The 25,312-nt window shown below is 39.7% G+C and overlaps 1 protein-coding gene across 1 annotated transcript in view; it reads left to right on the top strand.

Annotated features, from left to right (window-relative positions):
- Positions 1-25,312, top strand: part of FREM1 (FRAS1 related extracellular matrix 1) — a 144,714-nt gene that overhangs the window by 26,750 nt on the left and 92,652 nt on the right. The window contains exons 3-10 of the mRNA XM_069474205.1: positions 2,891-2,985; positions 5,364-5,665; positions 7,018-7,214; positions 12,987-13,310; positions 15,488-15,596; positions 18,251-18,382; positions 20,969-21,313; positions 22,020-22,162. Of these exons, the coding sequence (XP_069330306.1) occupies positions 2,891-2,985; positions 5,364-5,665; positions 7,018-7,214; positions 12,987-13,310; positions 15,488-15,596; positions 18,251-18,382; positions 20,969-21,313; positions 22,020-22,162 (1,647 nt within the window). The remainder of the gene's footprint in view (positions 1-2,890; positions 2,986-5,363; positions 5,666-7,017; positions 7,215-12,986; positions 13,311-15,487; positions 15,597-18,250; positions 18,383-20,968; positions 21,314-22,019; positions 22,163-25,312) is intronic.

The raw sequence follows: 25,312 nt of genomic DNA, 5'->3' as shown, positions 1-25,312 counted from the left end.
TATTTTGGGGGGAGGAAGAGAAGCAGGATTCTCACTGGTAGCATGCAAGAGCAAGCCAAGCCATCTAAGCTGTCTTCCTGTTAGGACCCCAAGCATACATACCCCACTGAGCAAAACAAAAGCTCTGCCAGTCACCAGATTCTCTTAAAAATGTTAGAGCACAATAATGACCTAAACAAAAATGTTTAGGAGGCAATTTGAGGAGGGTCTATTGTTACCTAAGCCAGCCTCTCAGGGCTACCCTCTCTCCACCCCAAGTAGCCTCTGACTCCTTAACATATGTGGTTCTCTCCTATCTAAGAGTAATGAAATCATCTCCATTATTTGTTTTTAGTGTTGCTTTAATGGTCCTGATTGTTTGGCCTGCTCTGAGGCACTGGGGGGCAAAAAGGGATCCAAGTGACTTGAACTAGGTGAAGAACATATTTGGTCACAAGGATCAGGGGTGGAATTCAAGTTATCTCCACCTCAAACTCTCTGATTTTAATGCAAAAATCTGGTTATTGGAAAGACAACATGGAGCAGAAACAACAAAACGCCCCCCTGATTTAGGAAACTCTTGACTGCTGAGGAATCTCCCACTCCCCCACACTGCTTCCCCAGTCTGCCGCTGCTCATTAAAAAATAAATAGAACCCAGTCCTGATGTTCAGCGTGTGTATTTCCATAGGCAAACCTGACATCTCAAATTGATCTCTATCATCTAAAGTAGAGATGTGGTTTATATCTTCTACACTTTTTTCTGTAGTACAGGAATCCTTTAAAATGTGCAGTGTCATCACTTTTTTTTTTTTTTTTTTGCCAAATATTAGAACTTTGTGGCATAGAGAAATCTATAAAGTGGGAAAACTTTTGTTTCTCCAACTGCCGGGTTATCATTCCTATTTTTTTATTCTGATAATTTCAACAAAAACGAGATTCCTTCAAGTAAGTGTTGTTTGTTTGTTTGAATTTGTGCTTGGTTTTTAACCCAGGCTGGTTCAGCTCTCCCCCAGGGATTTATGTCTTATGGAGTTTTAGAAATTAAGCATAGCCAAGTGCACGTGCACACACACGCAGAGCCTAGACATTATTGTTTAATAGAGCTTAATAGTGAGCTGAAAGCCAAGCTTATGTGAACCCATTTCTAGCGACGCGACTATGTTAACAACACCCTGCTGTGTAATGAACAATTTCATGTGATTTGCACAGAAAACATTTTGTTTAACATCTGTTCAATTAATGTTTTCATTTCATTACCGAAGTTTGTCTTAGGACCAACAGGTTCATTTTCCTATATTGGATATTTGGAAAGGGATCTCAACTGGTGCACACCAGTACCTTCTGTTTAGATAACCCTCTTGATATAGTCAATTAGATGAAGTCAGTGGCAGTATGTTTTCCTCGTGTTTTAGGAAGAGGCTCCCTCACCCTCAGCACTTAGCACACCTGGCCCAAAGCAAGACAGTTCTGAGTGGAAAAGCGCCCCAGTTTAGCACTGAGCTTGCTTTCTTGACTAGGAAATACGGTGGTAACAAAGTATCTCTAGTTTGAACCAGTTTACTGTCATTAAAGTGAGCAATGAGTTAGGAATGTGTGACAATTTAATTATAAATTGTAATTGAAAAGCCGTTGAAGTGGAAAAAAACAAAGCTAGACAGTAATTAGAAAAGGATTTAGCTCTCCTTTGTTTTAGTTAGTAAATTTATGGACAATTGTGGTTGTCGCCTTTTATAAAAGGAAAACATACTATGAAACATAAAACAGATGTTTCTTTTAACAAAGCAGATTGTCTCTTTATTACCATGACTATTTGTCAATGATAGGGGGAAGGTCTTTGCTTTAGCTCCTTCCTGGTTGTCAATTAAAAAAAGAAACCAATGATATCTGTGGGAAAAGAAAATCATTTGTATTAGTGATAAAGTGGATTATGTTGTCTGAAAATGCTTGAGGCTGTGGAAAGGTACAAAACACACAAATGAGGATGAGTGAGTACTTCAGGGGGATTCCGTAGAACTCTCCCAGGTCAGACTGGGCAGAATGGTCATGACACAGGTAGGAGAGGGGACTCTTCTTTTAAAAACCAGGGTTCCCAAAATACAACAGCAGTTCCCTGAACAATTCTGAGTGAGGTGAGACAGCTAATTATAATTTTATTTGAGTAGAGCAATTGCCTTTAGATGTCTAGTTGTCTCATCAGCCATCTCCACTATTATCTAACTAACGTAAGCAGTCTTTTGCAAGCATTTAAAAAATAAAACTGTGGATCATGTTTGACTCTGATCGGCCACAGCCAGTGGTTTCATCTTTGAATATAAAAACACTATTTGGAAAAGAATGAAAGAAAAGGAGAACATTCCGGTGCAGGTGTCTTTTTTTATAAAATGTCATTTTTTTCCTTTGGGTAACCCCCGTAATACTCTGAAATAAATAAAATAAAATAAAATAAAGTAAAATAAAATAAAGGAGAACAAAGACATACAGAAGAGTAGTGTGTGTGTGGGTGGGTTAATGTGCTTTTTTATGTAGACAGAGAAAAACCTCTCTAACTCAGTTGCTATGAACCCCTGAAGGAGGCAAATAAAATTTTGATAAATGCAACCATGTTTTAAATATACTATAATTATAAAAAGAATTATTTAGAGTAATCATCCCTTAATTTATTTGCTTCATCTGCTTTGGTTTTCATAACTTAGATATTCTCAAAACAAGACACAGCTGTAAAAACAGAATGGTGAGTGGGTGTGGGGGTAGGGTAGAGATGATGGTGGTTAAAACACACACACACACATACACTCAAACACACACACATCGCTAACCATAATTTCTCCAGGCAGTACTCTACTGTTTGAAAAATTAAATCTTGTACCAATTTTCTCATAGATATTTATCCATCTCTTCATGTGAACTAGGTCTTTGATTGCCATTTCCTTCCCAATGAAGTAAAGTATGTTCACAACGGTTGCCCAATTCTTGATGAAGACACAGTGAAGCTGAGACTTTACAGGTGAGCAGCACAGGAGCATGGCTTGTTCTCTACCAGGTAACCATTCTGTGCACTTTGAGGGCTTTTTCTGTGGGTATGTCTTATCAGGAGGTGAGTTAATAGACTTCAAACAAGAAATTAATCAATAGAAACTGGAGACCGGAGTGGGTGAGGCAAGAATTGTAGCCAACTTTCAATTATTTCCATTTGTATCATTTTCCTTGGGGCTTTATTTAAGGGCAAATTATTAGCCCTATCCTGTTTCCCTTTAGTATTCTCATACAGGTATCTCTGGTGTTCCACCCTACCACTTGTGATAGGAAATGGTAGTTACAAACTACAAATTCTTAATGAGAATTAGGAGGAAAATATTCTCTAAAATTGAATGAAATTCTTCTTTTTGATTATCAGCTGCTAGTTACAAGTGCAACATCTTCCATTTTTAAACATATTAAATAATTTAAAATGTTTTAAAAAGCAATTATGAAGTTAAACATAGAATGACCAGATGAGACAGCAGTTCTACTCCTTGGTATGTACACAAGAAAAGTAAAAACCTATGTCTGTTAACAGAACTTGTACATGAGTGTTCATTGTAGCTTTATTCATAGTAGCCAAAAAGTTGCATCAGTACAACAGATGAATGCGTAAATAAAATGTGGTATAACCATACAATGAAATATTATTCAGCCATAGATCCATAGAGACAGAAAGTAGGTTTGTGGTTGCCAGAGGCTGGAGGGCGGTTGAGGCAGTTGGGGGGTGCCCACTAATGGGTGTGGGTAATGAAAATGTTCTGGAATTAGATAGTCATGATAGTTGCACAACCTTCTGAATATACTAAAAATCACTGACTTGTAAACTTTAAAAAGATCAATTTTATGGTGTATGAATTATATCCCAATAAAAATTAATTTTAAATTTAAGCTCATGATTATGGTATTGCTGACTTCATAGAAGCACCTGAGAACTCAGTGTAGGTAGAGACGTCTTTATTTTATTCTTTACTTGGTTTCTATTGCTCTTAAGAATATTGGATTAAAATATGTTGGTGTGAATTTCCCTTAAGCACCAGCCTAATGAAAAGGATTTTTGTAGACAACATGGGAACAGTGAATCATTCTATAAACATTTATGATCACCTACTATAGGTCGGGCTCTATGTTGGGCACAAGGAACACAAAGATGAGGCCACACGGACTCTTTCGGTGCTCATAGTCTAATGCAAAAGATGGGAGATAACGCTGGCACAGGATAAGTATCAAAAGAGAGGCGTGAGCAAAATGCTGTCCTCAGAAAATGAAGTGGCACCCAAGAATTCCTTAGGAAGCTATAAAATCGGCATACATTGCCATTTGGTCTTTCCAAAACTTTACAGGTAAAAAACAAGCTGACTTCAAAGAGCTTGCCTGGAAGGGCTGGAAAAGCTGTTGAATTCTGGGGACTGCCACTCCTTCCTTGAGCTTCTAGGGGGCAGGGAGGTTGGAAGAGCACTGTGTGAAGGGCAGGCTTAGAGGGGCCACAATTGCCTTGGTCTTGAGGACATTTAAGATAAAATAATTCGGAGGAGTTAAAGGCGGAAGATCAGGGAGCGTGTTTATTCCCCTCTTACATCTTCTCCAGCCCCTTTGGTAAACTACTTGACCTCTCTATGCGTCAATTTCCTCAACTGTAAAGTGGAATTAACAATGTTTATCACAAGTTTTTATAAGGACCAATTGAGATGCTGTTGCAAAGAGTTTAGTGCAATGCCTGGGCCGTAATAAAAGCACATCACTTAGAAGCTGCACTATTGATGCATGGTCACCACTCACTGATTTCTTCCCCTCAAAAAGAATGACAACAAATCTCTTTCAGTCTTTGTAAACACCCTGAGATTGGAGTCACTAAGGGGATGGAGGGTATGGAAGTAACAATTGCCGAATACCCTTCGTATGCTAAGCACCGAGCTGGGCAGCCAAATTAGACCATAAATGGCCACCCACATAATGCTGCTTCTGAAGAGCGAAAAGATGCTTCAGAATTCACCCCTTCAGTCCTGAATTAAAATTCAATACATAAATTACACAGGCTTGATAACTCTTAATTTACGTATGTGCTAGAAGTGAGATTCTGAGGGCTCAGCAGTCATTGAATATCGGCAGGGATGATGACTTTGAGACCAGGTGTTGAAAGAAAGATGTTTGGAGGGGGAAGTGGCCGGAAAAGGTGGTGACACCGAGGTAAACAGAAGGAGGGAAGAGAACAGAGAGTCTGGGACTGGAGTGTGAAACAAAATCCAAACTTGACCTGAGGCGTACGTTTTGGGAAGGCCAATCTCTAAGCTTCAAGCTGAGTGCACAGGTATCAGAACTATCCGAGCACCAATTCGTATTGCCTTTGCTCTGTGTTCTCTGCAGGTTTACTGAAACAGACACCTTCACGGAAACCTTTACCCTGCGGGTCTATCTCCTGGAGCCAGATTGTAACATCATCCGCATGAGCAACAATGTGCTGGAGGTGTCTGAATTCTATGGCCTGTCCCGGGCAATTGATAAGAACCTGCTCACGTTTGATTATGACAGAATGGCTAGCCTGGAATGCACGGTCAGGCTGGACCCCGTGAGAACTCGGCTGCCAGCCCACGGCCAGGTGGTTCTGGTGGAGCCTCGGCCAGAAGAACCTCGTGGAGATCAGCCGCATAGTTTTTTCCCTGAGTCCCGTATGATATATTTCAATAGTTATCTGGGTGTTACTAAAACTGACAAAAATATCCATACATGACCATCTTCCATCATGACAAAGAGTTCTGTTTAACTAATATAAATTTTAGCTGGTTGAAAATTGTTTAGTGGTTAAGAGCATGAACTTTGGAATCAGAAAGACCTGGTTCTGAAAACTGCCTCTGTTTATTTCCTGTGTAATTTTAGTTATTAACCTGTCTAAGCCTCTGTAAGATGGGAAAGAATAATAGCTTCTCTGTAGGGTTGTGTAAGGATGGGCTTAAATGAGATTACACACACTAAGTGCTTAACACAGTGTCTGCTTCACGGTACGTACTCATTAATTGTCACCTGTTAATAGTAATAGCAGTGGCAGCAGTGGTAAGATTAGCTGGTGTATTTATACGGTATTATTGGATTATGAGCAGGTTCTAGGTAAAGCTGGTAGGTAGCAGCAACGGTTCAAATCAGGAAGAGTTGATGGACAACGTTCCTTCTGCTGTTCATTCAATCAACATACTTTGGGCACCTCCTGTAGGCATAATAGTGTTCTAGGAACTATGGGAAACCGGGAAATATGAGGCATAATCGTAGTCGTAGCAGTAATACTTTGAATTTGGACAGAAGTTTACAGTTCAAGACATGCATGTTCATAGACAATCTCATTTCATCTTCACAACAATCTGGTTAAGATGTAGAGAGAGTATCTATTTTGTACATCAGGGAACTGAGACTCAAAAAATAAGTGGCTTACGAATACCATACACATATGAGTGAAAAATACAGTCGGGCAAAGACACGAAGACTACTGTAGAGAAAATTATGATTTTCAGGGCAGGAGTGGGTTGGTTCAGGTGGTCAAAGACTATGTAAGGGAGGGTTTAGTAAAAAAACTAGCTGACATAGAAGGATATGCAGGATTTGAGTGTATGGTAAGCACAACAGGGAGAGAATTTCAGTGCGTAAAATAGTCCAGTAGAGGTTGGACGATGGAGACGGGGCAGCTGATGCTGCAAAGGAAAGACGAGAGCTAGTCTGTGGAAGGTTCTAGTGAACCACTGGCCTATTGGCCAGAGATGTTCAAACATCAGAAAACACATTTTATTATTTTTTATCTCAGTGCAGCTTGTGGTGGGTGAGAAAGTGATGAGACAACTGGTCAACTGTTTTCCACCAAAGGAAATGACAGACTTTCAGAATAATGAGCACCCACTCAGTGAATGAGTGGGGACACATGAGTATTCTTGGGGACTTGAGCAGGAATAAGTATCCGTGGGAGGGAGTATTGGTTTTCAAATTTTACAATTGTTATGTTCAAGTGACTATCTTGATACGATGCTGTATATTTTAGACGTGGGAACAGAACTGAAGTGTCCGGGTGGAAGCTGTCCCCCGGGATTGAAGAAAATAGGAAGTCTCAAAGTAAGCTGTGAGGAGTTCCTGCTGATGGGGCTTCGCTATCAACACATGGCTCCCCCTTCACCCAACATCGATTATATCTCCCTCCGACTGGACCTCACAGATAGCAGGAGTAACATCGTGTACAAGGTAGAGTTTGGGGTTCCGTGTCAGTGTCCCCAGCTGGTTCACAGTAACAGAGCCAATCCCATGGGGGTGCTCGTGCTATTGTGGGTGAAACTGCCAGTGAGTCATTGGAACTGCAGGCTTGTTTGTTCTTCTAGTAAGTGCTTAAAACCGTAGCTTTTGTATGTAATATTAGTGTGTAATTTCCCTCCTCTGGTTCCTGTCTGTTCTTCCATCGTTAAGGCAACCTGGGGAGCACTGAGGCTAGTTCCATGCTAACCTTCCTTCTTCACCTCCAGCGCTCTTCAGCTTCTCATTTGATTTCTCGTAACACCTTCTCCTTGATGCTTCCTTTTCTCCTTGAAATCGGGGGTCTATTCTGTAAGGCCACTGGAAACTAGGAGGGAGAACCTCAGTCCCCCTTTTATGATTGTCACAAATTTTTCACCCTTCCAGACTTTGGGATGGAGGGCCGGGTTGTCAAGGAGACAGGCTTCCAAAGACCTCCTCCTCATTCTCTGGCCTTTCCTTCTCTTGATCTCTTTACATTAAAATAATGGCAGAAAGTAGAATCAATTTATATGAAATAATTAACATGCTATTCTGCTGATTCACATACTCTGTAATTTGTTTATCTGGGAAACTGGGGCAACTGCATACCTGCTGAAACAGCTCAAATTTTGTGCTGATAGAAGATGATCCAAGATGACATTTGGAAAGGCCTCCATCTTTCACAATCTGGTTTCTCACAAGGATGTCACTTGTTCAAACACTGAACATTATTACCCCAAAGCATTGATAAGACAAGAAATGATAAGGAAATGATAGAACAGCATCATAGTATTTTAGAAGTGAGATATGTAAAAATCTTTGAGGGAGACTGGTCAAATTGATCAGGCAAATCACTTGGGAGTTTTTAAAGGGTAAATTTCTGAGTCTAATGTTAATAGTTAAGAGCACGAATGCTGGGTTAAAACGTCTGCGTAACTAGCTGTGTGACTTTGGACTTTATGTTTCATTTTCTTCATCTTAAAATGGGAATAATAGCACTCACTTCTTACAGTAACTGGGAGGATTAAATGAGACAATACTTATCAAGCACTTGGCACAAAACCTGGCACACAGTAAGCACAATGCATATTTTGCTGGTTTAAAAAGTCATCCAGTAAGAAACTGATGATCAGCCACATTTGGGTTTAGCCCAAGCCTCTTACTGTATAGTCATGGCCCAGAGAAATGCTGTCCCCTGCCCATACATAACACAGCTGTTTTATGGCAGGGCCAGGACCTAAACTCTAGGTCTACTGATGACTAGTAGATGTTTTCTGTTTGTTTTGACACAAAATTCCTTTCATTTTTAATGATTTCTTACATCCACTAAAAAAATTAATGCTGTATTTCTTTCTGACTGATTTTTCTTATTTTTCCTCAGTATTATTGAATTAGGGCTTTATTTGTTTATATTTCAAAATCTGTTTTATTGTGAGTTTATGCCTTTTAGTGACCTTCTTGCTTTATTTAGCATTAACCTAGTCGGTACTTAATTGGGCATGTCATAAAACAGATTCGTTTATGAACAGAAAAGTGATATGCTCACTGCAGAGAATATTAAACAACACAGAAAGCAAAGTAAGAAGAAAATAAAGTTACCTGTATTTCTGCCATTTTTATACACACATATACATACACACAGTAAGAGATAGGCACACCAGAGTTGGTTTTGTTTTATGGAATTGAATTTATACTATATATGAAGTTTTGTATCTTGTTCTTTTATTTTTTTTATGGTCGTACAGTCCATTCTTACCAGGTGACTAAATGACCATTCACCCATAATTTCTTCTAGATTTTTTAAAGGTATTCTTCTTTATATTTGCCTTTTTGATCCACCTGAAATAAATTTTATTATATGGTGAAATACAAGCAACAGTTTTTTTCCAAATAGCCTAAATTTTCAACACTATTTGTTGAATAAAGTTGTTTCCCATTGATTTTAGATGATTCTTTTATTGTATAGAAAGATATAATGTCTACTATTTCAAGACTAGCTTTTTTGTCCCTACTTATTCTTGTGCCAGTGTCCCATGATTCTAAATATAATAGATCTATAATGCAATTTAATGTCTTACAGGCAAGTTCTTTCTCATCACTCTCATTCAAAATTTTCATAGTCATTCTCTCCTAGTCTTAGTTCCAGATAAATAATTAAGTCATTTATGTCAGTTTCAGGAAAAAAATGCCCCTTAAGGATTTTTATCAGTATTGGATTAAGCTATAAATAATTTAGGGAAGAATTGGAATAATAGAACATTAACCATATTGAGCTTTCTCATCCAGAAATGCGGTATCACACTTCATCTGGGCAAATGTTCTTTTATATGTGTCTGTAAAGTTTATGGTTTCCTTCATGTACATTGAGAACATTTATTAAGTCCAGTCCTAGGCAGTTTGTTTTTGTGAAACTATTGTGAATAGAATCTTTCCCCCATTATATCTTCTCATTGGTTATTGATGATAAATAGGAAAGCTATTTTTTGGTATAATTTTCTCTTATCTGGCTTCTTTCCTGAATTCAATTATTTTAAGAAATTTTCAATTCTTTCGGCTTTTAAAGACCATAATTATATCTTTCACTAATGATGATAATTTTGTCCTTTTCTTCCCCCCTGTAATTATTCCTCTTATTTCTGCTCTATTTCCCACTGGTTTGGCCAGAACAATATTAAATATAATGTTGTTTATAAGAATCCTTGTCTTATATATTTTATCAATATCAGCTGCCCACATTGTCCATTCTAATGTTTTTGCCATGAATTCATCTTTTGAAATTAATGTGATCCCTCTGCTCTTTCCCTTACATGATAAATTACATGTAAATTTTTTACTTTTAATCTTTCTATATAATTTGATTTTAAGAGACTTTCTTGTAAGGTACACATAATTGGACATTTTCATTGAATTCTAGAATATTTGTCTTGAATAAGAAAATATAAACTATTCATGTTTGTGGTAAAAATGGATACATTCTTTTTTATCATCTTATTTTATGCTTTCTTGTTAATGAAAACAATATCTTGCATGATAGGTCTTTTTTTCTTTGCCTTTATCTTTATTTATTTGGAAATCCTTTATCCCGTTTTATGTTTTATTTTGATTTAATTCTAAATTAAAAAATATTCTTCAATCTATATTAATAATATTCAATGTAAGCAAATGAAATGGGGTCTCTTGGCTCTTTCCTGTGTATGGGGAGAATGGATCCAATTGATCGTTTCTCCTGGCAATTGCTTTGTTTATATAATTTGCAATTTCAGTTCTAGCATACGATTGTTATACCTTATTATTTCTATCATCTATCATTTATTTCAAGTAAGCTCTTTTGACATTTGTGTCCATTTTATTAACATGTTTAAAGTAACATATTTATTTAGACTCTAGTCTTAATTGGTCTCAGTGTTCACTAGTCCTTTTAAATCTTGAGTTTTCTAATTTTGTATCTTCCAGTAATTTTTTCCTCAATGGCACATGAAAAGTAGCTATCCAAATCCTGGAGTATCTCAGTCTATCATTCATCTGTCTTTGTGAAACATGCACTGGGAAGAGAAGGGAAGGGGTTGATTGTCTTCCTCTCTGTTTCTCTCTTGCCCTGCTCTCTTCTGAGCTTTGCTGGCTAGTTTCTGAACCTTTAGGCTGGTGGCAGGAGTGGTTTTGGGGAGTGCTGGAAACAGATCTTATTTGATCAGGCACTGATGAAATATGATTTCATGCTCTCTGAGCCTGGGAGATGTTTCAAGCTGCTTCTTTATCTCAGGAGTTTCTCTGGAGAGCCCCATTGCAGGGATCTCATACTTGTAGCTCTCTTGTCTTGGGAGGATGTGTTTCTAGCCTGAGTGGTCACTTGCAATTTCTCCTGCAGCCCCTAGGATATGATTTCCATCTCCAGCTTTTTGCTGTTGGATTTTTGGCCTCTGAAGGATGCTCTCTAAAGATCAGGGTCCAGGAAGACCCCAGACCAGCCCCTGTCTGACTTGGCCCATATCTGGAAGCAGCCACACCCACATGTCCCTTGCTGCCACTCACAGGGACAGACTGATTCTAGAACAGCTGTAATTATTATTCTACTTTTGGCCATGTAGCTTTCTCTGGTATGAGCTCCACATTCAGTCCTCTGCACACTCCACCTGCAAGAAACACATTTTAAGGCTGATCTCAAGGAAACTTCTCTCCTGACACCTGAGACAAGGGAAGTAGCATTTCCCCAATCTCCCTGCTTCATGGGGGTGTGTGATGTTGAGGGTCGGGGAATTGACTCAGCACAGCACGCCTCTCTTCAAATAAACCTCTTTCTCTTACACCTATCAATCTTTTTATATTTTTATAGTGGGTGAGAAGGTTCTAGAGTCCAGAACTAGTTCCAGACAATTCGCTTTGCAAATTCTGCCTATTATAGTATCTGTCTTATATTCACTTTGAAATCTGATATCTCTTTTATTGGGCTTCACTTGAGACTGAGCCAAGAAGAATTCCACTTTTAGCATTCTGTTATATATAGATTACAACTCCTAGTCCACTATCTAGTGTTCAGTAGTATCAGATTAATGTGATTTTGATAATTGAGCCCGGTTCTCTCAACAAGGGGATATATGGAATCCTATGCTAGCCGGCATCTACTGCTGTCAGGATTCTCCCCACCCGTAGCACTTGTTGCTACCTCAGATCTCATGATGCAATTTCATGGTTTCTTGGTTTCTTTGGAGGGTCTCTTATTCATGGCTTTCACTTTGGGAGGATGCCTTCCTAGCCTGAGTGGTCACTTGCAATCCCCAATACCTAGCCCTCACTTGGAGACCCAGGGTCTTTAACTAACTAGACAAGCAAGAAACCATCTTTTAGTTGCATGAGGACCGAATTATAAAGACAGTTTTCCTTCATTCTTCTCCTGTACACATTAAAAGCACATGAAAGGAGGTAAGCATCGTGGCTAGAGGAGGTTTTTGGTGTGTACCAGAAACTGCTAAGTGCCTTACTTTGGCTATTTCACTTGGTTCTCACTGAGTACTCGGGAGTCTAGTATTTCCATTTACAGATGAAAGGAAAACGAGATTTAGGAATAACTTGTCTAAAGTCACACAAATTAGGCTGGGCACAGTGGCTCACACCTGTCATCTTAACACTTTGGAAGGCTGAGACAGGAGGATTGCTTGAGGCCAGGAGTTCAAGACCAGCTTGAGCAACATAAAGAGACCCCATCTCTACAGAAAGCTAAAAATTAGCCAGGCGTGGTGGTGCACGCCTATAGTCCCAGCTACTCTGGAGGCTGAGACAGGAGGATTGCTTGAGTCCAGGAATTTGAGGTTGTAGTGAGCTATGATCACACCCCTGTACTGTAGCTCGGGCAACAGAACTGGACTCTGTTTAAAAAAATAAAAAAAATAAAGGCACACAAATTGAAAGTGCTGGAGGTAGAATGATAAGCACAGTTCCTTCTGATGCCAAAATAGGTGCTTCTTTCTTAACGCTGGCTACATATTACAGTCACCAAGGAACTCTAAAAATACTGGTTTTCTGGTCCCCTCGTTGGCACATTAAATGAGAATCTCTGGAGATGGATCTTGATTATGAGTATGTGTTACAGTCTCTCCAGGTGACTGTCATGTGCGGCCAGGTTTCATATCACTGCTCGATAAAGCCTCTAGGCTGTGGCTTTATTAAACATCATGCTATTAACCCTGTATGATATAGTTTCATCCATATTATTGTTATCTCCTCCTTTATATTTTCTTTCTCCTTCAAAAGTCAGAGAGTGCGTGGTTGCCCGTCTATATCAGAGCTGGCATTCCGAATCAGATTCCGAGGGCTGCCTTCATGGCCATGTTTACCCTGGAAGTGGATCAGTTCATCCTGACCTCTTTGACTACATCAGTTCTGGACTGCGAAGAAGATGAGACCCCCAAGCCCTTGCTGGTGTTCAACATCACTGAAGCCCCACTCCAGGGCTATGTGACTCACCTGTTGGATCACACCAGACCGATCTCCTCATTCACCTGGAAAGATCTCAGTGACATGCAGATTGCCTATCAGCCACCAAACAGCAGCCACTCTGAGAGGAGACATTACGAGGTGAGACAAAGCATCCAGCCTCATTCGTATTCACAGAGACCCCTTTATTTAAGAGACCCCTTTCGTTAACAGGCAGGTTCATTTGAACGATGGTGGCCTCAGAAGAGAACCAATCTCTGTAAATCAGAATGCAAACTAAATGCCTCGAGGAGCCAGGCAGGTGACTCAAAACTGAAGAAAGAGCTGGCACCTCAGGAAGCAGCTGCCACCCAGCTTGGCCTGGTTACTGTCCCGTGAGAATACACATGTGCCCAGTGTTGCCATAGTTCTCATTTGTCAAGAGAATTTGTAAAACTATATATTTTTTGTAAAAATTTTTCAATTTTTAAATATAGAAAACATAATTACAAATTTTAAAACTTGTAGTACCAGCTACACAATATTTCTGAGGGCCACATTTGGCTCAGGGCTCACGGGTTTGAGAACTCTGATAGCCCTCTGTAGCCTTTCTGCATTACGCAGAGCATTGAGATTAAAGATGAATACTGTTTATAGTTATTTTATTAATAAATTCTTTTTTGTGAGAGCTTTTTATGGGGGGGTGGTCCTTATTTTAATTGTTAACATTGACTCAGGGTAGGAGATTGCATAGTCTTATTTGATAACTAATTTGCTGTTGAACACTTTTCGTCAGGAAAGTCCTCCTGCTGTCTAATCTAAATCCTTGTTGCTGCAGGTTCAGCCTCTTTCTGCTGGGCTTGTAGTCAATGGGAGTGGAGAACAGCTGGTTACAGTCTTACACACAATAACACTTTGTATACTTAAAGACCTACCAGCAAGTTGATTCAAATAGGATGGAAATTTTAAGTGAGCAGATTGATACAGACTTGAGTTCAGGTTTATTAAGGAAAATGAGTGTCCCTGGGGTTACCAAATTGTTCTCCATGTAATTTAGGCATTTTCCACATTTAGCCTCAAGGGCAGACAAAAGACTTTAGACTATAAACGCTGTGCTTTGCCCTTTGCTTTTGTTCTCTTCCCTTCATCATAGTATGTGGCAGCTGTTTTTTCTTTCCTGCCCTTGCCCCTCAGGCCTTCCCTGTTATGAAGTAATTTCTCAATGCATGTCCAGTTTTACCTCGAGCTCACAAATAGAGCACCGCTTTTCTGGCTGCTTCCTATGTGTATTTTCTGGCAGTATTTAATGTAAGCTTAAAGCAGAACCTGTGCAAATGTGTGATTTTTTTTGTTAGAAGGTAACTCTCAATTTTCTCAGTGGAGACTATGTGCTTTTCAGATTGTGTGGGCTGCAAGCCCTGGGCCGGGGGCCCAACCTAATACATATTTACATTGCACCTCTAAAAAAGGCATCTCCTGCCCACGTAGCATTTCATTTTCAGTCTGTTGCTTTGACAGCCTTGAATCAATTTCTTTTGTTATTCAGTATTTGCTGATAATATTGCTGCCTGATTATTTCTCTTATCCTCTCCGGTGGACTATACATTCTTCAAAAGTGGGCAGTGTGCCTCCCATTCCTGTGTTATGCCTCATCCTTCTCTGTCAACATCTGGTGCAACACCTACATAGCACATAATAAAGCTCAAAACCTATCACATAGCCCCTACCTATTAGTTATGGATTTCATGAGAGCAAATAAAATTTAGGTATTTAAAAATATGTCTAGTGGGATAGATGCCACTAGATCAGGGTTTCTTAATAGGAGCACCATTGCCATTTTGGATGAGATAACTCTTTGCTGTGGGGGCTGACCTGTGCATGACAGGATGCTAGCATCCCTGGCCTCTGCCCACTAGATGCCGGTAGCACCCTCTCACATACCTAGCTGTGAAACTAAAAATGTCTCCTGACATTCCCCAACGTCCCCTGGGGGGACAAGATCAACCACTGCTCTAGATCCTCCACCTTTGAGAGAGATTTGAGTGATTAATGTTGGCCTGAGACAGTCTGCTGAGCAAATGCAGAGATACTTCTCCAGCAGATTTGCTAATTCCGGATTAACAAATTCTTTTATGGAGAAGAAAACTTAAAAATACCGGTAAACTAAGGAACAAGATTTAGAGCCTGGAGAAGTGAAATCAGGTTGTCAAAAATGAGATCTGGGAGCAGCAGAAACCTGAATCCACTTTTGCCTCCGTCTGTGGATGCACCCTAGAATTAATGCTACTTTATGCTGTAACTTGCTGGTATGTGGTTCATATGCCTGTGTTTGTTTGCAGGTAGAGTTGGAGGTGTTCGACTTCTTCTTTGAAAGGAGTGCACCTATTACTGTCCACATCTCCATCAGAACCGCAGATACCAATGCCCCGAGAGTATCCTGGAACACAGGTGAAATTCAGTATAAGGCATCAAGCCACATAGCCCCAAAGGGAATGCAAGAAAGTAGATGGGTTGGGAAAGAAAGGTAGTTTTACTCCCATTTCACACGAGGCAACTAAAACCCAGACAGATGAGGGCATCTGATAGTTGTTTTTGTTTTGTTATTGCTAGCGGCAGGGTGAGAAATTTAAATCCACGATTCCTGTGTCCTGATGCCAAGTCCTTTCCTCTGCAGAAGATAAGCCAAAGGACACCTTTTAACTAAATGAAGCAAAAAAAAAAAAAAAAAAAAAAAAAAAAGTGACTACTTGTGATACTGAACTATAGTTGGAGTGAGAGAAAAAAAGTCTCCAACTCAAATTGTTCAGAGGATTGGAGAAAGGTGCAGCCTTTGTAATCCGTTGTCCTACTTTTATGTTGGCTTGCATGGAAAGCAAAATACGTAAGAGCTTTAACTGCTTTAAGGAAAAAGGCTTTGCACTGCCTCTCAATTCTGAGTGGGCTCATAATGCAATGTATATATTTAGATCAGATGTAAATGTGAAATATAAATGAAGATTTTTCCTTTCTCACTGATCTCATCAATAGCATTTAAAACATACCTATAAGCAGCCATGGTAGGTGTATTAAGGGGAAAATATGAGTTATCTATGTCTGATTTAAATCCTCAGGTGGCAGCTTAAATGAGTTTCCTCTTGGGGTGTGTGTGTGCATGTGTGTGTTTACACATACACTTATGTCTTTGTATGTATGAGAGTTTCAGTAGAGGTGGGGAACGTAGGTTGAGTAGCCTCGATTTATAATTCTGCCTCTGTGTCCCACTTTACCTCTGTTAGAGGGATAATGAGAGAAAAGAAGGACTTGGTAACCTAAAGTTTCATAATAGTTACATGTTGCATAGATTATTGCTTGAGTATAGACACGGAGTATTCTGTATGTCTATATGTGATCTGTGACGTGCAGGCTTGTTAAGAGAGCTCCAAGTCTGGTTTTGGCTGCTTTGGACACCAGAATCCTTTTAAAAATAATTTCTTACTATGAACTTAATGTGTGCCATCATAAAAATTTGGAGAATATTTTGAACAAAATTAAAATCATTCATTATGAAGATATAACCAATGTTAATATTTTGCGGTCTATATTTCTAGTCTTCTTGGTTGCTTCTCTGCTGGGTCCCACGATGCCTTATAGCTGTTACTGTGCTGTACTGTGTGTTCGTGGCTTTAAAACCCCCACCAGTCAGGGAGATTCCTTGCATGTGTTTCTCCTCTCTCCCTCCCTCCCTCCCTTCTTTTCTCTCTTCCTTCCTTCCATTCATATATTGTATGTATTAGCCCAGTTTCCCCAGAAAACAAACCCTAAGACAGATCATATGTATTAATCTTATACTGAAAACAAGAACAAGGGGAGAAGCAAATAAAAAGGTGGTATGGCTGAGCTGGTCACCGCCTTACGATAAGATAAAGCAGATTGCTCCACAGTGCCTATACCTCCAGGGAGAAGATGGAACCACTGTGTCTGGGAAGAGTTGGAGGTGGGGTGGGGAAAAGGTGAACAATCTCTGAATGGTCAGTACGTTCCCATTTCCTGTTTCTTGGTTAAAGTTTGGTTAAAGTTTACCTCACCGGATAGTAACTGCCCACATGTCCAGGTTGTGATACCTGGTCCGTCTTAGCAGCCCACAGTCACCAGGGAGGTCATGCTACCAGAGGGCAGTTCAGGTAAGCAGCTGCATCAAAAGATGAGACAACAGTCGTGGGAGGACTTTACAGTTTGGAGCCTGTGGGAACTTGGAGACGGGGCTGCTCCAGCTGGAAAGCAGGCCAGGGAGGCAGGTAAAGCTGGCAGGTTTGAGGGGAAGCCATAAACTAGATCCACCAGAACACTGCCTTTAAATTTTGTCAGCTTGTTTCTTAAAAAGCTCTGCTCCCTTCCATGATTCTCCACAATCTGTTGGCTCCCAGCTCTATCAGGTAATGAGAATGTTTGATGATGCTGCAGCTCCCTGTCTCTAACCTCAGTGGTTAGTCCAGAGGCTATATGCTTCTTGCTCTGACCAGCAAGCAAATCTCTCTCCAGAAATTTCCTCCAGCATGCTGAGTTCAAGGAGAAGGTTTTATTTTCATTCCTTCAGTTACAAAAATCCCTTCCTTATTAGAATCCACACTAAAATACAGACAGACCTCGTTGCAAAGCGTCAGGCACTTCATGTCTGTCGCCATTAAACACCTCCACCACCTGCCCCACTTTACGTTCTCCACCCCGAGGGCTACCTGTGCCCTCATAAATTGTATGTAAAAGCCCTTTGGGCTCTTTTGCCCACTTAAAATGTCTGGATGTAGCCTTTGAAAAATTCCTCGTGGACATCTTTGAACCAGAGATCATTGTGAATGTAACTAACATCTATTCTTTCCTTCAGTATTTATTTTCTGGAACCATCATGCTTCTAAAGGACACATCATAATGAACCAGTTGTAATATAATAGTACTAAAAATAAAAATTTTAATAGAAATAAAAAAGCTACATTCCAGCTTCTCGAAAAGCTTTTGAAGATACAACTTTTAGAAAGTTTCATGAGTGGAAATTCATTAATTTTTTCTTTAAGCAAGCATGTTGACATGTAATAGAACTTTCCAAGACACTGTTCTACTTTCTCTTGTAGGTCTGAATCTTCTGGAGGGGCAGTCTCGGGCCATCACTTGGGAACAGTTTCAGATTGTAGACAACGATGACATCAGTGCTGTCCGGTTAGTCACCATTGACGGCCTGAAGCATGGACGGCTTACGTTAAGAGGTGAATGATCAAACTTTGTAACCTAGAAAAGAACCCAAGAAGCATTTTCCTCAAAAGCAAATCATATTTAATAGGATATATGTAGCATCTCTTGGGCCCCATTTCTAAAAAACATTGTCATGTCCAGAAAATCTGAAGATCTGAAGAGCTTTTGTGTCAGAATGCTCAAATCCACATGTAACCATTTGTGAACAGTACTGTGTGCTTGGCTCATTATCTAAATCTCAGTTTTGCTTTCTGGATGCTATATAGGGCTCCCACTAAATATACTCCTTAACTGATTATTTTTTCCCAGTTGGAGGATAGTATTTCCCTGCTTTAGAGAAATATATTGAAAAACAGAAAAACTTTTGTTTTTAATACTTCAGTAATAATGTTATTAGTAGTAGTTGTCATAGTTTGAAAGAAATGAATTTATAATTGAAAGTATGATATTTAACAAAGTACTAACCTAAGAAAAATAATATGTATACTTTATGATAAAATAATCCATTCCTTGTAATGAGCTCAAAGGATTTAATTCAATTATCCTCTTAGTTTGCCTAACTGCAAAACTGAAAACTCTTGCCATTATTTGTGATTAGAGAATTCTGAAATAAAAATTAAAATGCTAAATTCATGATAAATTCTGCTTAATCCCAGGATACTGGGATGCTGGTTTAAACCTGGGTGTATGAGTTAGGATAGGTGGTGTTCAGCTGCATGTAAGAGAAACCCAAGTACAGTGACTTAAAAATTGGAGCTATTTTCTTCATGTCTTGGAGGCTGGAAGAGATAGAACAGTAAAAGAAGTCATGCCATCTAAGCTTGCTCTATTTAACAAATTTTCCCAGGAGCACAATACAATTTCCACCTCTTTTCTTACCGTACTATGTCACATCCAACCCCTTGGTGCATGGAGTCTGGGAACCTGAGTATTTTTAAATAGTCATAGTGCCATGCCAAATAAAACTAGGATTCTGGTAGTGAGGAAGAAGTATAAAGTGGCTACTGGGCAGGTAAGTGTTTAATCATTTATTCTCTAAGATCTTTAACTACAGCCATATGGTGTGAGGAGAGTAATGAGGTGCACCTTTCATCAAGAATTGTAATGGTCTGCAGGAAATGAAGCAATGTCTATCAATACTGTAGAAATGAAAGAGGGAGTGGTAGACCATAGTGCAATGGTATTCCGGGCTCAGAGGAGGTAGAAAGTAGTACTGACATTTGTTAAACATTCACTTTGTCCCAGACACTGTACAAAGCATTCTACATACTTTATCTCATTTGTTTCATATCAACTTTATGAAGTTAGATACTATGTTTATTACCATTTTACAGAAGTGTAACTTGAAACTTACACAAGCTGACTTATCTAAGGTTATATACCCATAAAGTGGCAGAACTGGGATTTGACCCCAGTCTGTTTGATATTAGAGCTCTCGTTCTTGGTCTTAAGCCAGTAATTCTCAAACTTTAGCATGCATGAAATGCTCTTGGAGGGCTTGATAAAACATGGATTGTTGGGTTCCACCTCCAGAATTTCTGAGGTCCAGGGTGGGACCGGAGAACTTGCATTTCTAACAACTTCCCAGATGATGCTGCTGGTTTGAGATCAATCCTCTAAGAACTGCTGCCATATAGCATGATAATGAGTTGAAGAATAATCAACATTTATTGTAGGTTTACTAGTGTTTAAATTCTCTCATTTTTGCTATAGACTATGAGGTAGGTATTTGCATTACTCAGGGTTCTCCAGAGAAGCTAAATTAATAGAATATATAGATATATGTAAGAGGAGATTTATTATGGGAATTGGCTTATATAATTATGGGGGCTGACAAGTTCCACAATATGCTGTTGGAGAACCAGGAGTAATCAGTCCTAGTCTGAAGGTCTGAGAATGAGGGGAGTTGATGGTGTGACTCCTAGTCCGAGGCCAAGGCTTGAGAAGCTGGAGGTAGGGAGGGGAGGGGAGGTGGGCCAGGGTTAGGGGGTGGAGGGTCAGGTTGGTTGTGAGAGAGTGTCTGGTTTCAGTCCCAGAGTCCAAAGGCCTAAGAGCCAGGAGCTCCGATATCCAAGGAAGTCCCAGCTCCAGAGGAGAGAGAGAATTGGCCTCCTTTGCTATTTTGTTTTATTTGAACCCTTGACAGATTGGACGATGCCTGCCCACAGTGGTAAGGACAATTTTGACCCAGTCTACTAATTTAAGTGCTAATCTCTTCCAGAAACACCCTCTTCACAGAACCTCCCAGAAATAATGTTTTACCAGGTACTTGGGCATTTCTTAGCCTAGCCAAGTTGACAGATAAAGTTAGCCATCACAGTATTAGTCTCCCTGTTTTATAGATGAGTCTCATAGATTAAATACCTTGCCCAAGTTCGCATAGCTAGTAGGTGTTAGAGCTAATATTCAAAACTAGATCTGTGGTCTACCAGAACCCACTAAACCAGCTATTACTTTTCCAGATGAGAGAAGTATGGGCTGTTCCATTTTCCTTAGCATCTTCTCCTGACCGATATTTTCTCTGCATAGAACAGAGCTGCTGCCTCTATGCTCCCTTGTTCAACCTGTTCAACCTGTTCCATCTCTGCTCTTTCCATCAGGGGGGAAAGGATTTCTCTTCACCGTGGCTGACCTTCAGGCTGGAGTTGTCCGCTATCATCATGATGACAGTGACTCCACTAAAGACTTTGTGGTCTTCAGGATATTTGATGGCCATCACAGCATCCATCACAAATTTCCCATCAACATCTTGCCCAAAGATGATAGTCCCCCGTTCCTCATAACCAACGTCGTGATTGAACTGGAGGAGGGGCAGACCGTCATGGTCCAGGGTTCCATGCTGAGAGCGTCCGATGTGGACTCCAGTGATGACTACATCTTCTTTAATATCACAAAACCCCCACAGGCCGGAGAGATCATGAAGAAGCCAGGGCCAGGACTGATAGGTGAGTTCTGTGCAGTTAAGTTCATTTGAATGGAATTGATTCTTCCATACGGAACTTTCTATGCACGCTTGGGGGTGTGCTGATACTGTGTCAGAATTTGACTAAGGTGAATATCAAGTTTCTGAAGTAAGATACTATTATTATTCCCATTGTATAGACAGAAAGCCTAAGACTTAGAGAAGTTAAGTTGATCTATCCGAGTTGATCTATTTATCTAGAAATTTCCAGAACTGAGCCTCAAGTTAACCTGCACTATAAAAAATTAAGTTTGCCAAGCAAGGTGATAGAACAAATAAGTCTCAAGAGAGATGTTTGGCCTATTCTAGATTATTGATAAAGTGATTTCATGAATGACATTTGTTTGCATTTTGTTAGAATTGTTTCATAACCACTTCTTAAAGTAGATAGGTCAGGAGTTTGACAAAAGAGGGACCAAGTAAATAGTGTTACTTTGTATATTTCAAATAAGACTATGTCTCTTGAAAATATTTTTCTAGTGTTAATTTTCCTACATATTAAGACAGGGGTAACAATTTTAGTTTTTTCTTTATTATTTATGAGCTTTAATAAAAACATTTAATGCAGATTCCTTGGGTGCATATAACATACTAGGCAGAGAAGATTTTTGGAGATCAGTCCAATGTCATTGTACCCCAACGCCTGGTAGACTCATACAAAAGTATGTGATGTTTTGTGGACCCAATAGGCTATCCTGTTCCTGGCTTCCTTCAGAGAGATCTGTTCAATGGGATCATTTACTATCGTCACTTTGGTGGAGAAATCTTTGAAGATTCTTTTGAATTTGTCCTGTGGGACAGCCACGAACCTCCAAATCTCTCAGTGCCACAGGTAAGAGATCATTTCTGAAGACTTTCCCAAAGTCTTCTGCAAAGATAATAATTCTGGGAGATGTAATTAGAAACCACACAAAAACAGATTTCAAAGTTCAAAGTTTGAGAAGCAATGGATTAAGCAACATTAAGCAGATTTCTTTACAACAGGACTATTCAAATGTTTACTTTTCTACATAGTTTTGTACATTTGTATGTATCCAGTGCTCCAAGGTTAATTAACTATGGGACCTTTTTGTTATAGAACATTTCACAAAATCTGCTTGCCTCATGACGCTAAAAAAAACCGCACTTATTTATATGTAATGATTAAAGTACAGGCTCTAGGGTTAGACTGCCTGAGTTTCCCTCTTGAGCTTGACATGACTAACTGGACAATCTGTGGCCCAGTCTCCTTACCTGTGAAACAGGTAATAATAGAACCTTACTTCAGAGTTACTGTGAGGGTAAGTGAAATAAAACATATAAAGTACTGAGAACTTTTTGATACATTGTAAACATTCAATAAATAAATTAGCTATTATTTATTGCTGTCTTTGAAGATCTGAGTTTTCCTACCACTAGAGGATGTCGTTTAAATGTAAAGGATGCAGAATAGGTTTAAGCAAACATTACTGTATAGAAATTACAGAAAGTGGAGTCAGTGTAGTGTTTGGACATTGATAATAGGGTAGACTCCTTGCAAGGAGAGGATGGTTGGTAGTAGGGGTAAGAAAAAGGACTATAATAGGCATGGCTCTTATGGTGAAGTAGTGTCAGGGTCAATAAGATAGATAGCAGCACAATAAGTACCTGGTACTTAGTAGGTGCTCAACAAATTAATTCCCTGTCTCTATCCTTTTATTACTTTAACAGAAGTTTACAGCATGTTTACTATCCATTATAAAGCATTTCAATAATTAAAAACTAAATCCAGTTATCAAAATGAAGGAACACAATGACAGTCATTTCTCTAGTCTCCTGGAGTCTGTGTCATGATTTTTTTTTTTCCAATTATAGTATTTTGCTAATCTACAAAGTTCAGAAATTCTCTGTGGGACTTTCCAGCCATAGTGTGGATCAGCGAGGCTCCACTTAATTGAAAAACTGGATTTAATAAGGAAACAATAGTTATTGTGCCTTCAAAGAGACCATTTTCCATGCTAATTTATTCTCCAATGTGTTCTTTGTATAAAAAGAATGTACAAGCATGTTTTTTTATGCCCCTGTAATAATTCTTGGTGGGCACATTTTTCAACATGCTTTATGAATGCCTAAGTTGATGTGTCTTTACATATTTATGCATGTTCAAACAATTATTGTGTGTGTTTCTGTGGGTGAGAAAAATCCCATTTCAACAAACTCCATGGAGAAATAAAGCGTTCTCAATGTATTGAAATTTGGTTGTAACAAAGACATTATTAAACACACCATCCCAGGCAAACAGTGGAAAACTAGTGCTCAAACAAACCCTGGGCTCTTGCTCACTGGCTTCCCCCATGTTCCTCTAGTCTACTATGACCACAGACTTGTAAGGAATCAGAATATAAAGTGATAAATCAGTATACAAAATCACCATAAGCCTGACCTTGACCCTCAGATTCAGGCTCACAATATGATACTCCACCACCTGGTATATGACTCTCTTGTAGGCATGGGTTCTTGCTCCTTTCTCTGCCCTGGTCCTTGATTCCTGCCCGCTGTTTACTTTGCATTTCCCTTTGACTCTGTGCAGTGCTATTTCTCACCCCCAGGAACTATTAATACATCCAGTGTTAGTTTTGCCCACCCCACTTTCTGCTCTGAGATTCTCTGAGGCATCCTTTGAAATCTAGGTGGAGGTAGCTGTGCCTGCACAGCTCTTGTGCTCTGCGTGCCTGCAGAGTTGGCACCATGCAGGTGCTGCCAAGGCTTGCTGCTATGCCCTCCAGAGTGGTGGCCAGAGCTGCTCCTGGGCCTGCTTGAGTTACACCTGGGATGGCCAAGGAGCATTGTACCAGAATGTGGGGAGCAGAGACTTGAGGCAGTGCTGGACAGTGACTCCTGAGGTCCCTCCCTTGTGGTAGGAGTGCAGCCTGGAAGATCTCTGAAATGCCTTCGGTCATTCTTCCATTGTCTTGATAAATAGCAACTGGATTCCTTCTATCCATTCCTTCTATCTAATCTCCTTATCAAATGGGCATTTGGCCACACTCTTGGTGGTCTCCCCTGAACATGTTTTTTTTTTTTTTTTATATTTTATATGGCCAGGCTGAGAATTTTCCAAATCTTTAAGTTCTGCTTCCCTTCTGATTATAAATTCCATCTTTAATTCAGTTCTCTCTTCTCATATTTACTATAAGAAGTCAAGAGAAACCATGTAACACTCTCAACACTTTGCTTAGATATTTGTTCCTCCAAATATCCTGGTTCTTCACTCTTAAGTTCTGCCTTACACAAAGTGGTAGAACACAGGCACAATTCTGCCAAGTTCTTTGTCACTTTATAACAAGGATGACCTTTCCTCCAGTTTCCAATTAAGATATTCCTCATTTCCATCTGGGACCTCATCAGAACGGCTTTTATTGCCCATATTTCTGCCAACATTCTGACCATGACCAGTCATGTAATCTCTAAGGTGGAGGCTCTGTCTACAGCCCTCCTCTTCTAGGCTCTCACTAGAATTGCCCTTTACGGTCCGTTCATGGCAATGTAGACTTTTTCTAGTCTGCTTCTCCAGATTCTTCCAGTCTCTACCCATTATCCAGTTCTAGAACTGCTTCCACATTTTCAGGTATTTGTTATATAAGCACCCTACTCTCAGTACCAATTTCTGTCTTACGCCATTTATGCTGCTATGACAGAATACCTGAGACTGCATAATATATAAATAATAGAAATTTATTTCCTCAGTTCTGGAGGCTGAGAAGGCCAAGACCAAGGTGCCAATAGTTTCAGTGCCTGGGGAGGGTTGCTTTCTGCCTCCAAAATGGTGCCTTGTTGCTGCATCCTCCTGAGTGAACAAAGACTATGTCCTCACATGGCAAAAGGGATGAAAGAGCGAACTCACCCCCTCAAGCCCCTGTATAAAACACTGAAATCACCACCTAAGGGCCCCATCTCTTAATACTGTTACATTGCGAGTTCAGTTTCAGTGTGAGTTTTGGAGGAGACACAACCCTTCAAACCA

The sequence above is a fragment of the Eulemur rufifrons genome, chromosome 7 (genome assembly GCF_041146395.1).
Source record: "Eulemur rufifrons isolate Redbay chromosome 7, OSU_ERuf_1, whole genome shotgun sequence".
NCBI lineage: Eukaryota > Metazoa > Chordata > Mammalia > Primates > Lemuridae > Eulemur > Eulemur rufifrons.
This window is presented reverse-complemented; position numbering and strand designations above follow the sequence as displayed.